The following is a 13077-nucleotide window of genomic DNA, read 5'->3' as shown; positions in this document are numbered from 1 at the left end:
CTGTTTTTGCCCATGAGATGAACTTTGCCTCTGAAATTGATGTTTGTACCATGACATGAGGCAAACATAGAGGAAATTAGTTGCTCTGAAGACGAGGTCAAGTCCTATTTCAGTGGTCTATCAAGAATCATAAATTTAATAATTTCAGCTCTTACATGTATGCATGTGCCTCTTAATCTATTGCCATTTGTAAATCTAGCAACAAACCATTCGATCAAACTACACTAATTGGCTTTTAATTTCCAGCCGGAGGAACCCGCAAACCATGCTTTAACTTTAACTACCGTTGAGTTTAGTTCTTAAATTTTCTCATTTGCAAGAAAAGCTGAAAAAAACCCAGGCAGAACGAATAAACAGACAAACTATAGGAAGATTTCAAGACAGGAATTTAAAAGCATTCTCGTACAAAGATACAAATGGCTCAACTTGATCCATTACAAAAAATTTCGCAGACATCCAAAACTCCCAAGTCCAATTCACCAACTTTTGAACAACTTCTACAAGGTTATTTAGTTCTCTGAAAAACTTAATTAAGCATGTTGAGATTAATTTCATTTTATATTTACTGGCTTTTTAATACTGCATTTGATTAGGAAATGAAAGGAGTTGGTCAACAAATACCTCCCCAACAGCTTATGATCAAGAAGAATATACACCAACTCATGGCAAGAAATCAGTTATCACCAAAGTGAAGGAAAAAGCAAAGAAACTCAAATACAGTTTAAGTGGCAAGAAGAAGCTGCATGAAAATGATGTCCACAACCACGACGATAACAGTACACCTTCATGGGGCCCTACTTTGGATGATGAAGATGAAGAAGAAGAAGAAGATGAAGATCCTGAATATCTTGGTGCTCCAAGTAATATGTTCTTTACATTACTCGATCATTATTTCTACATCTTTCATATTCAATTAAGAACAATCGGTACAAGTGTAGATTTACATTCTGTTCTAACCATGGTGAAGAAAGCCAACGTTTTCCAATTATAAAGCAGTGCTAGTAAATGTAGCCTCGTAACAACATGAATTAATAGAGTACGAACCTTAACATGATCACAAAGAAATTTTACACAGTTAATCGTGGATTTAGACAGAATTGAATGATCTTCATATCTCAAGCAGTGGTGGAAGCAGAGAATTGTCACCAAGGGGATTCATAAAAAAGTTTAACACGTAAAATACTAAGGAAATTTATCATCTAATGTATATACATGATAAAAAGATTTGATCATATACATTGTAATTTTCGGCGAAAGGGATTCAACTAACCCCTTGCGTCTACCTAGCTCCGCCCCTGATCCCAAGCTGGAAACCCCATATATACCTACTGCTTATTATCATTGTTATTTGAAGGTATTTTTTGGCAGATAAATTTTAATAGCTTGTCAAGAAAATTATTATAGTCAACTAATTGAATAAGCTTATTAGATTTTTTTCCTTTTCTTATTGAAATTTAGCTTCTTCAATGAGTATATATTTGCTTGAGATGATATATTATATTGCTTGTGTACTCCTGCTGTTGTCTTTAGTGTATGAATCAGAACTGGCACCTGAGGCTTATAAAGAAGCAGCACGACAACACCCACGAGCAGATCCAGTGGTATCCGAGAAGCATGCTGTTCCGACCAGCATCAAACATGAGTTTATTGAACAAGACAATATGGAGAAATTACCTGATAGCCCCAGTAAAACCATAACAGAAACTGTAACAGAGAAGTTAGCACCAGCTTATGCTGCAGTCTCTGATGCAACCCACGCTATTGCTTCAAAAATTTCAGGCCTCACTCTAACAAATAGCAACGAGCAAGAATCTGGGAACGAGCAAGCAGCGCCAAAAACTGGTCATTTTGCTGAGAGTAATGTGAATGCTAGTGGTATTAGCAGCCCAGGAAAATGGGACAAAGGTGTTTCAGTAAAAGAGTACTTTGTAGAAAAATTTGAACCTGGTGAAGGCGAGAGATCACTTTCTCAAATCATAACTGAGGCTATGAGCCCTAGGCAAGCAGCTTCTGGTGATAAAGGTAACGTAGAATAGTATATATGTCTGTATGTGTTTTTTCTCAATAAAGTCGTTCACAACTCTGTTTAATTTGGCCTAACAGGTATAGTGGAGAAGATGAAGGGTGCTGTAACGTCATTTATTCGGCCTGACGATTCCCCTAAATCAACGGAAAATAGCATCAAATCATCATCAGCTCCCAACAATCCCATTTCTACAAATGCTACTTTGTCTCCTAAATGTCCTAGCTTATCTTCTAAGAACATCGTTATCTCTACTAATGATAATTTGCTTCAAGATAATCCCATCGCTATGCCTCATAAGAGTCCCATTTCCACTACCAACGAAACTGCAGCATCATTATCCCATTTTCCTGAGTTCCACAGTGCAAGCTCATCACCTCTCAACTAGTGTTCACGAAGGTAATTATTATTCCAAATTTATATAAAATGCGTAACTAGTAAATTAAATACTTACGTACGTGGCTGAATTAATTAATTTGTTTCTCACGGAGGATTCTTTATTGCAGTTGTTGAGGAACAAAGCCATGGAAGACTTCTCCAACCTAATTAACAGAAGATTGGTTACATACATCTCGAAATAAAGAATCAATCTACTGATTCCGTTTTTTGTGTTAGTGATAAGCATAATTAAATAAAGAAAGAGCATCTGTAGCATTTTGTTTTGATTTTTAGATACGTCGCTGCTATATCAGCGACAAGTTCTTTTTTTAGTAGTGTCAACAAATCTTTTCTTAATTATATACAGCTGATCGCAAATTTGTTTGGGACTGAGGCTTAGTAATAGTAGTAGACGTTGTTGTTGTTGTCAACAAAATTCATTTTGAAGAGTTGTATCGAGTCATGAAGAACATTCTTAGTATGAATGATTTATAATTGCTGTGCCATTGGTTCAATTAAATTATGAAAAAATTATAAAGCTTCGAGTTTTGTTCTTAATATGAATGATTTATAATGAGACTAAAAAACTTACAATTGTAATAGTGCCTGATACAGAAAGGCCGGTTTCTTGTCCCATAAGTAAATCAGCGGAATGTTATTACTTAGCTTGAAATAAGCAGCAAAAGGAGTGTTACAAAATGTTTATGTTCTTTTTGTCCGAATATATAGGTCGCTGTTGATAAAGAATAATTTAGGTAGATACTTCCAAAACAGAAACAAACATTGTTTGCTTTAGAAGAAGAAAAAAAAGGCCAAAATTACTGAGAATGCATGCATATTGATTAACTATGGAATAGTGATGAAACTATATGTAAAGATACGAGTCATATATTTATTGGGTGGATGTAAACACCAAATGAGAATAAGTTATACCGGCAAACATTGACCAGCTAATAATTTGCGCCACCAGCAACTTGGGTCCCTTCTTATATTGAAAATTCAATTGGTTTTGGTGAAAAGTTGGCTTCATTTTTAACTTTTTCTAGTTAATTATATATTTAGATATGAATTAGGAGTGTATGGGTCAAAATCTGATCAAAGGAATTCTACTTAAGGAAGAGCAACCAAGAAGTAACCAAGCCGAAGTTGCGTGTAGGAAGCGATATGCTGGCAAGTGATTTGGCTACGGTCGAGGTCGAACACTCAATTCGGTCCGAACAACCAGTTCAACACTTAGATATTCTAGAGAAATATCCTATGGGATATTCTAAAAATTTAGGTACTCCGGTTAAGGGCTGATGGGTAAGGAAAGTATTTGGTATAAACATCATGAGAAAGTGTGACACAAAGGGAGGAGGACGTACGCATACAAGAAGGGATAGATCCGTAAAAAGAGAAGGAGGTTCCCTGTTGATACCCAATTTTTCCCTATAATATTTTCAAAAGTGCATATATACCTTCAAGACTATGCATTAGCATCAATGGACATTTTTTTCATAATTTCTATATTTTAAATTAACTTATTCTAGTATTTTATTTATATAAGTAATTACAAATTGCATCACAAATGGCTTTATAGCATTTCATAACTTAATATTGCTATTTATAGTTATATTAAGTTCAAATTATTTCACAAATGGCCAGATTTACACCTTTTGGTTACAATTGCACCAATTTTGCAATTATAGTCCATGTATACGTCACTGCATTATTTTACGAAAAATTGGTTCATTATATTTTTTAAAATATTGAATAATTATTTTAAAACACTTCTATGCATGAATTTTTTTTCTTATTGATAATTATTTTATAAAATATTTTTTATCAATTATTTGGGTATTTAACAAACAGCCTTTTTAATTTCTCTAATTTTCGGACCTAACCCTTTAATACCGGCCCTAACCCCTTAATAATACCAGCCCAATTCACCCTAAGCCCAATCTGCACCTACCCGACCCAAACCCCCATCAAATCGTGGTCGTTGATCCTTTAGATCAATGGTCCACATTAAAACTTACCTAATTAACCTAGAACGACCTCCCCCAAACCTCTCATTCACTCCCTCACACGCCGTCCTCTCCCCGCTAACCTCTCCCATTCTCTCTCGATCTACCCCTAACCCTAATCGCCGTCACGTGTGAAGAGCTCCTATCTATGGAGATTCTGAGTATTCTCCGACCATTACCAACCGTGTACGCTCCCTGGTTGCTTGATTTCATGGATCCTTAGCAGAATCTCATGAATATTCGACCTAGTTCTTGCCTGAAACTTGTTTAATGGCCTGTCTAGGGCCGTTCTCGTTTGTGAGTACAAATTTTCCTCCTGCTTTAGTTTGAATCTATGGGTTTTGACCGAGTTTCTTTATCTCTGCTGTTTTGAAAACCCTAGTTTTGCAACTACTCGAATCCATTCAGATCTTTGTAGATCTGAAACGGTTCGAGTATTTTCTGGTATTTTCCTTTGAAAATCCTTTGTTTAGTTAACTGCTTTGATTTTATTCACTTTTTCTGAAATTAGGGTTCTTCCCAGACTTCTCTTCAAGAGGTTTTTCTACTTTCAAATTTTTAATCTAGTAATCTCTTTACATGTTTATTTTCGTATGTATGCTCGAACCCTAGATGTATCTGATGGTAACACTGATTTCTTCTATTATATTTATTTCTGTAAACTAGTCGTATTAACTGACTCTATTTAGGGATTTGAGTGATTTTCCTGTTAAATCCAGTATTCTTTGGGATTTTGTTGCTTAATTGATTTCTATTTAGGGAATTTGAATAATTCTTTCCTGATTAAAATCAGTATTTTTCGGAATTTTTACTTGTTTCCCTATTGTGACTAATTACACTTGCCTTAATTAGTTATCCGTAGTTTGGGGATTTGATTGATTTCGCCATACCTTATATGGTATGGCGTTGATTTATTACCTTATTTGAGTCCTAGTTCTGACCGTTAACTGACTCTCCCCAATTAAAGGGGCCTTTTCCAGATATCTCAATTAGAATTGATTCCATAATTGGTTGATTGCTTCTAATTGATTGAACTGTGACTCTCTTTACCTTATTTGTTTCACTCCCTAAAGTGCTATATATACATTCTCATTCTGCCTCTTAAAACACGAACACACTGTTCTGAATACACATACATACATTCAAACTCTCTCTCCTTTCTTTGGTACTTGTGCTACTGTGGGTCTAGCCGGCTGAAAGGCAAGGCTAGATAGTGGAATTGCACCTGTTTTTCATATTCTGCATTTTCTTCTTTAACTGGTATGTCTCTAGTTAAATTTTGAAACTTAAGCTTATGTGTTCCATGTCTATACATCCATGTTTGTTCCTGTACTAGTTACTCAATTTGTTTCCATGTTTACTGCTTTAGTCGGCATGTTTAAATTATGCCTTCTCTTGTTAAATGTGTAATCAGCATGCCCAAGTCTCACCTGACTGTTTGATATTCTACTAGCATGTTTATTCAGCCATGTTTACTCTCTTTAATTGGTGTAATCATGTTGCTAATTTAGTTGTTTAGTATACTTGGTTGATCCTAATGAGTACACACCCTGTCTTCAACATGACTATGTCTTAATTGCTTCTTATCATTACTAGTTTGTTAAGTCTCTGAACTATTAGACCCTTGTTTGTTCTGTATAGTTGTTGCTCCATATGCTCCCCTAGACCTTGTTGTATGATTCAACTCTCTATGTCCTATCCCCTTTGACCCCTATTTGCAAATTGATTGTTGAATGATTGTGACTCTAAGCATTCTAAGTCTGTGTGATTGCTCTTGATCTCAAACTATTTTTTTCACTATTGATACTTCCTCTAAAATTGAGTCTATTCCTGAAAACCTTTTTCACTCCTGAAGTTTATTTCAACACTGTTTTATGTCAAGCACTCTCACTTCTACTCTTAGACTATTAAGTTCTGCCCCTCTAGTATGTGTACTGCTTAGGGATCCTTGAGATTTCTCTGAACTCTGGCATACCAGGGTTGGCCCTTTCACACTGCACATAACTAATCCTATTTGAGAGATGGTCTTGGTGTGAGCACTGCCCGGGATCCTGGAGGTCCTTAGGGAACTCTGACACATCAAGACACACATTATTGGCTATGAGATCTTTGGCTTCTGAGATTCTGTTGAAGGCCTGGCATTTCCCAGGTTTACTTTGAGCCTGATTTAGGCTCCTATAGCATAGTTTCATTTGCTTATGTAATTCATTTGATCCTGGTATGTAATAATATTGTTTGTAAACAGATGTTGGGGGTGATTAGTAAAAAGGGAGGATTCCTCAATGATGTTTGTGGGAAATTAGGTAGATATCATGCTTTAGATCGATACATAGTAGAAATCAAGCTCTTGGTTTATATACATATTTGCAACAGAAATCCTGCTTTGAGTGCATGTTATGGTAGAAATCATGTTCTAGGCCCATATGCTATGTTACTTGCATCAAACATGTCATAAGTCTATAATATCTGCATTAGAAAACATGGCTTAGGACACTCGCGTTTATATTTTGCATATTAGAAACATGTTATAAGTTCATCACTTCTTTCTCTGACTTTGCATAAATTATTATCACCTGGAAATCCCGTCATTAAGTCATTACTATAATCATGCTTAATAAATGACCATCTCTCTGTGCATTAGAGATCCCGCCTTAGGAATCTGTTTGCATTTGCTCTAAACCATGTCTTCGTCGTTTAATTCAATAACTGTCTATGAAAAAGGGTTTTTAAAACAGTCCAACACGTAGCTATCATGTTCTAATATACACCTGCATGAAATCAGTTTTGTAACATCAATCGCCTAGACCAGCATGCCTATAGGACTAAATAACTTCAAGTTGTTTAATTAGTTCCCAGATTATAACTGCATACAGGCCCACGCCTAGGCAAGCCTTAGGCAATTAAATGAGAAATTCGATTCTGGTTAGGTGTGAAATTGTCCAGGTTTAACGGGCTTCAAAATCAGTAGGCAAACTGATTAGGATTCCGCCACTTTGCCTTAAAACAAAAACTGCATATTCTGTGTTTGTGATGTTCATCTAGATATCATGTTCTAAGGCTTTCTGAATTTCTTCAAAAATCAGTTGTTTGAGACGTGCTATGTATCTGTTTATGTGTGGAGGCAAACACGAGCCCTTAATTGTTTCCCTATTTGGCAGTCCTATGTGATCTTTGTTGTCGCTTAGATTTTACCTTTTAAATACCTTAGGAGTATCTAGAACTGCCTGAGTATAGAGGTCCTAAACGCCTCCGGGGTCACAAGGAAAGGACGGGTAAAGCACGCTTAGAGTTCGTTAATTAAACTCGCTTATATAACCACCAAGGGAAGGGTAATGGATAGTAAAAGGATATGATGACCTGCGCGCTAATGTCACGTGTAGCCCCTCTAGTTGAGGAGGATTACCGGACATTGCACAGATTGATCCTATAGGCTAATCAACTTAGGACTCCCCTCTCCCCAATTCACATATGTGTATTTAGACTGCCTAAACTTCCTTGGTTTATGTATGCTTGGAATGCTCAAACCTCCTTAATTTACGTGTGCTTAGACTATCTAAACTTTCATGACTGCATATGTGTTTAGACTGTGCAAATGTGTGCTTAGACTGCTTACTTGTCAAATGACTAATTCACATAACTAAGTTCGGCCGGGACCCACCGTTGTGGACTGCGAGGGGTGCCTAACACATTCCCCTCAAGGTTATTTCGAGCCCTTGCCCTAATCTCTGGTAATGCAAACTGGTTACATGAGTTAATTGCTCTAGGTGCCCTAATGCACCTTAATCCGTTAGGTGGTGACTCTTCAAATACCCAATTCCCAAAAGGAAATGAGTTGTTCCCCCATGAATGTCGAAACCCGGACTCCGTGAAGGAAAAAGGGGGCGCGACATTCCCAAAACCTCAGGCTCCTGACCGAGAAAGGAAACCAGAGCTTAGAATCTCGACATGCATCTTTAATTCAATTTTATCAAACGTACGGATGGCGGTCTTGTTTGAGCATGGTGATTCTTTTCCTTTATGTATTCCTCATTATCATTTGATATTATTGGAGCAATTATCTGTTTCTTACATTGTGAGAGTCAATCGCTGTTATAATCAAAATTTATGTTTAGTTGTGCTTGTTCATTCCTATCATTTATCTCAGATCTTGAATTAATTATCTTTGGTTAAAATTTGCCCAAATCTTTTTATTGAATTGGTTTAAATAAGAAGGCCTAATACTTTTTAGTCGAACAATTTGGCGTCGTCAGTGGGTATTTTTCTAGCCAAAATTTTGGTTTCCTCTAGATCTAATGTCAATCAGAGTTCCACTTCCCGGCTATCATAGCCTCGCCCTCTCATTACAAACACCAACTTGAGAAATTTGTAGGCAAGCTTTTGAAATAACCGAACCAACCAAGGTCAGATCTTTGCATGAAATCAAAATTATGTTTGATGTCTATACGAAAGCCACGTCTTGCTGTAGTGATGGATTTGGCACATCGTGAGTATGACTTGTCAAAGTAGGATTACGGACACTACGCACCCAGCACGTCCACAATCCTACTAGCTATATTTATGTTAGACACTAATCTATACTTTATGCACACTGCCTCCTCTCCTGGGAAGGGACGATAGCGTACTGTGTAAATTCTTTGAAATAACAAGTTTTTCCTGCCCGTATATACGGAGTATAATTTATGTTTCCCTCATTCTTGTGCACCTGGACCAGATCGGACTGGGACTCGAACTCGAGATCCCAACGGGCGAAGTAAGTTGTCAGCCCATAAGATACCTATACTCGACTAACGGCGAAGCTAAGCTCGAGGCTGAGATCAAATCTAAAACCAGCATTCGAGTACGGGGAGAAACAAGTCGTTCTACAGCGCCCCTCTCCCCACGCCAACCAATCAGGTCAAGGTAATAAACGATTTCGTTTGGATTTAACTTGTTATTTTTCTTTTTGGATGAGGATAGGAACATGAACATTCTCCTAGATGTGCGAACAAGGAACAAACGCCATCAAAACCATGCACTAGGAAAACATTCCGTACCATACCATCCTGCAGGCAACGGTCGAGTAAAACTCCTCCTCCAACAAGTTGGTGCTTAACGCCATAAGGGAAAGACCTGTATAGATAGGAACTGGGTCACCGGCCTGGAAAATATACGAATCTCTCCAACAAGTTGGTGCTTAACGCCATAAAGGGAAAGACCTGTGTAGACTGGGACCGGGTCACCGGCCCGAAAAATATACGAATCTCTCCAGCATGCATATAGAACACAAGTGCGCAAAACTCACCTACGCACCCGCCAAAGCAACTATGCAACGGTATAACTAACTAAAATTTGATCTCATCCACACATTAAGACGTCCCGAAGCTTGAGCAAGACATTTATCGCCCCGCCTATCGACTACTTCTCTAGGCCGAGCGATGAAGGGACTAGATAGACTGGGACTCCTCGAATGTACGCACAAATCAAACGGAAACATGTAATATTCTCCAATGAATGAACAAAGCAGTATGACATTCCTACATGATGCCAAATATACCCAACCACGCCTACGCAAAGGAAATATACATTGTCTCACTTGAACTATTTTCCAAGATGAAATTCGACCTCGCTCAAATTAGCTGGTCAAATCTCACCTCGCTCGAATTAACAAGACGAAAATTCGACCTCACTCGAATTAGCAGGTCAAATCTGACCTCGCTCGAAATAACAGGACAAAAATTCGCCCTCGCTCGAATTAGCAGGTCAAATTTGACCTCGCTCAAATTAACAAGACGAAAATTCGACCTCGCTCGAATTAGCAGGTCAAATCTGACCTCGCTCGAAATAACAAGATGAAAATTCGACCTCGCTCGAATTAGCAGGTCAAATTTGACCTCGCTCGAAATAACAAGACGAAAATTCGACCTCGCTCGATTTAGCAGGTCAAATTTGACCTCACTCGAAATAACAAGACAAAATTCGACCTCGCTCGAATTAGCAGGTCAATCTGACCTCGCTCGAATTAACAAAACAAAATTCAACCTCGCTCGAATTAGCAGGTCAAATCTGACCTCGCTCGAGTTAACTACCAAAAGTCAGGGACTTATTACGAGAAAATCCAAGAAATTCAAAAATAAGGGAAGGCCAAAGGTATACGATCAAGGACAAACCAACTATTTTATTTAAAGAAAAAATAGCGTCTTACAAAGGACCAAAAAGGGTCCCCACCCAACCAACCAAGTACAAAAAAAACTAAGTACGAAAAGGAAAAATTAAAGAGCTTCATTTAGCATTATCCCCGTCCACACCGTCATATATCTTTCCGCTCGGTTCAGCAGCTTCACCTCCACCATCACCCTCTCCATAAGAATGTTCCTCATCAAAGGCAAGCCCGTCCTCGGCCTCATCAACTCCATCAACCTCCGACGTCGAGGGATCATAACCACAGGCAAGCCGGGCCTCACGCGCTTTAGCTTGAGCCTCTTTGAAAGCGACCTCAAAGACATTCCATGTTGACAACAAGCCCTTATATATATCTCGCTGAGCCTCAGCGTGAACCCACATCTCGTACAAAGGGCGAGGAACGTCAATAGAAGCGGGTACAGGAGCAGCTGAAGCCAATAGTTGCGCCTTCTCCGCCTCAAGAGCAGTAACTTGATAACCCAGGCTCGAGACGTCCCTATCAAACTCGCCAATCCGTTCATCAAGTCGTGCCTCCCTCAAAACGGTCATCTCTATCTCGGTGGCACGTTCGGACCTGAGTACGCGGATAGTACCTTCCAGCGTCGCGGACTTCGCTAAGGCTGCTACTCAGGCTCCTTCAATCCTCTCCAGCTCGGTCGCCTTCCCTTCCAATTCGGTCACCTTCTCCGCCAATTTAACACTTAAACCGGCGACCCTAATATCACTCTGCTCAAGCTCCACCCGCAGGCCACTACCTTCGCCTGAAGGTCAACACACTCAGCTGTAACACCCTTGCCCACCTCGAGCTCTTCTTCCTTAGCCTTAAGTAGCCCCTCGAGTTCGCTGTATCTGCTCAAGGACCACATCAAGTCCTCGTCCTTCCGTTCCAACTCCTCCCGAAGGGACTGAGGATTGCCGCCCGCCCTGAGACGTGCATGCATCTCACGACACTTGTCACGGAATCGGTGGTATTTTGAAACCATCTTCTGAAAAATGGCAGCCCGCCTCTCCTCGCGGCAGATACTCTCCGTCTCCAAAATAAAGGTCTGAAGAAAGAAAAGAGAACAGAAAGAAAAAATTAGCAAGAATAGGAGACGTAAAACGAAGAAAGCAATAGACTCACCCTCAAAGCCATTCCGGGTACGCCCCGTGATAGGCCGGCATCACTGATCTCTTGAAAGGACCTGCTCTCAGTAGCGGAACAAAGAAGGGCAAATTGAGGCACCAGGCTCACCGTGTCCTCCAACAAGTCACACTTGGGGGCAATCTCGATCACACGGGAGAAATCATCTGTTCGTGCCTCCACCCGGGTGAGTCCCGCCTCAAACATGCTTATGTCCTTGGGGTCAATATCCAAACCGAATTCGTAGTCATCTCGACTATGCCTTTTGCCCTCTTGCTGGCCGAAGAGGGAACAAGGGCCTGTTGCAAAGTCGATGGTCCACATGGAATAATCGCAGCGTCCTCCAAGTTCTGCCCCTCTACCATGGTAGATTCTTCCACGCCAAAAACGGGCACTACCTCTACACCCGAGGGAGATACGGTCTCCTCACCTAAATTGGCATCAACAACAGACTCAGGCACTGCCAATACGAGTTCGCTCCTCGAAGGCCCCCCGGTCGTGGGTACCCCATCGACCCTTATTCCTCGCCTCTTTAACGGAGCCTCTTCACCGTCGTCCTGAGATGTCTCGTCTACCAAATAAACCACGGGAAGCGGGGCCTCAGCCTGACGAGCATCCTCACAACAGCCAAACACGGGAGGGGCTGTAGTTTGTAAAGCAGCGGCGGTCTGAATGATCTCACATGCAGCCGCAATCGGTGCAGGTCCGGTCGAGAGACTTGACTGACGGAAAGCAAGCACCGAAGCACTCGCCCTCCTCGTACCCCGTCGACCTACCAAATAAGGAAGCTTAAACCAAAGAGGAAAACATAGAGCAAAGGGCAAAGCAACTAAAAGCAAGACGAGATGACTCNAATTTATAACCTAAAACGTTTTGGTTTTTTCCGACCCAGTTAGGAAGAGTACGTTAACGTTTCGCCTTCGTAGTAAAGTTGAGTTGTTTACGTACCATGACACGAGGCAAACATAGAGGAAATTAGTTGCTCTGAAGACGAGGTCAAGTCCTATTTCAGTGGTCTATCAAGAATCATAAATTTAATAATTTCAGCTCTTACATGTATGCATGTGCCTCTTAATCTATTGCCATTTGTAAATCTAGCAACAAACCATTCGATCAAACTACACTAATTGGCTTTTAATTTCCAGCCGGAGGAACCCGCAAACCATGCTTTAACTTTAACTACCGTTGAGTTTAGTTCTTAAATTTTCTCATTTGCAAGAAAAGCTGAAAAAAACCCAGGCAGAACGAATAAACAGACAAACTATAGGAAGATTTCAAGACAGGAATTTAAAAGCATTCTCGTACAAAGATGCAAATGGCTCAACTTGATCCATTACAAAAAATTTCGCAGACATCCAAAACTCCCAAGTCCAATTCACCAACTTTTG

General features: G+C 39.8%; 1 protein-coding gene across 1 annotated transcript; it reads left to right on the top strand.

Annotated features, from left to right (window-relative positions):
- The first annotated feature begins 271 nt into the window (after positions 1–271).
- Positions 272–2907, top strand: LOC109221643. The gene is made up of 5 exons (XM_019386113.1): positions 272–504; positions 594–860; positions 1531–2022; positions 2104–2422; positions 2530–2907. Exons 1-4 carry the CDS (start codon positions 417–419, stop codon positions 2409–2411), a joined length of 1155 nt encoding a protein of 384 aa, XP_019241658.1. The 5' UTR covers positions 272–416; the 3' UTR covers positions 2412–2422; positions 2530–2907.
- Positions 2908–13077: the final 10170 nt, after the last annotated feature.

This window comes from Nicotiana attenuata, unplaced genomic scaffold (assembly GCF_001879085.1).
Source record: "Nicotiana attenuata strain UT unplaced genomic scaffold, NIATTr2, whole genome shotgun sequence".
NCBI lineage: Eukaryota > Viridiplantae > Streptophyta > Magnoliopsida > Solanales > Solanaceae > Nicotiana > Nicotiana attenuata.
The sequence above is the reverse complement of the archived record's forward strand: the minus strand, read 5'-3'. Positions and strand labels throughout refer to the sequence as shown.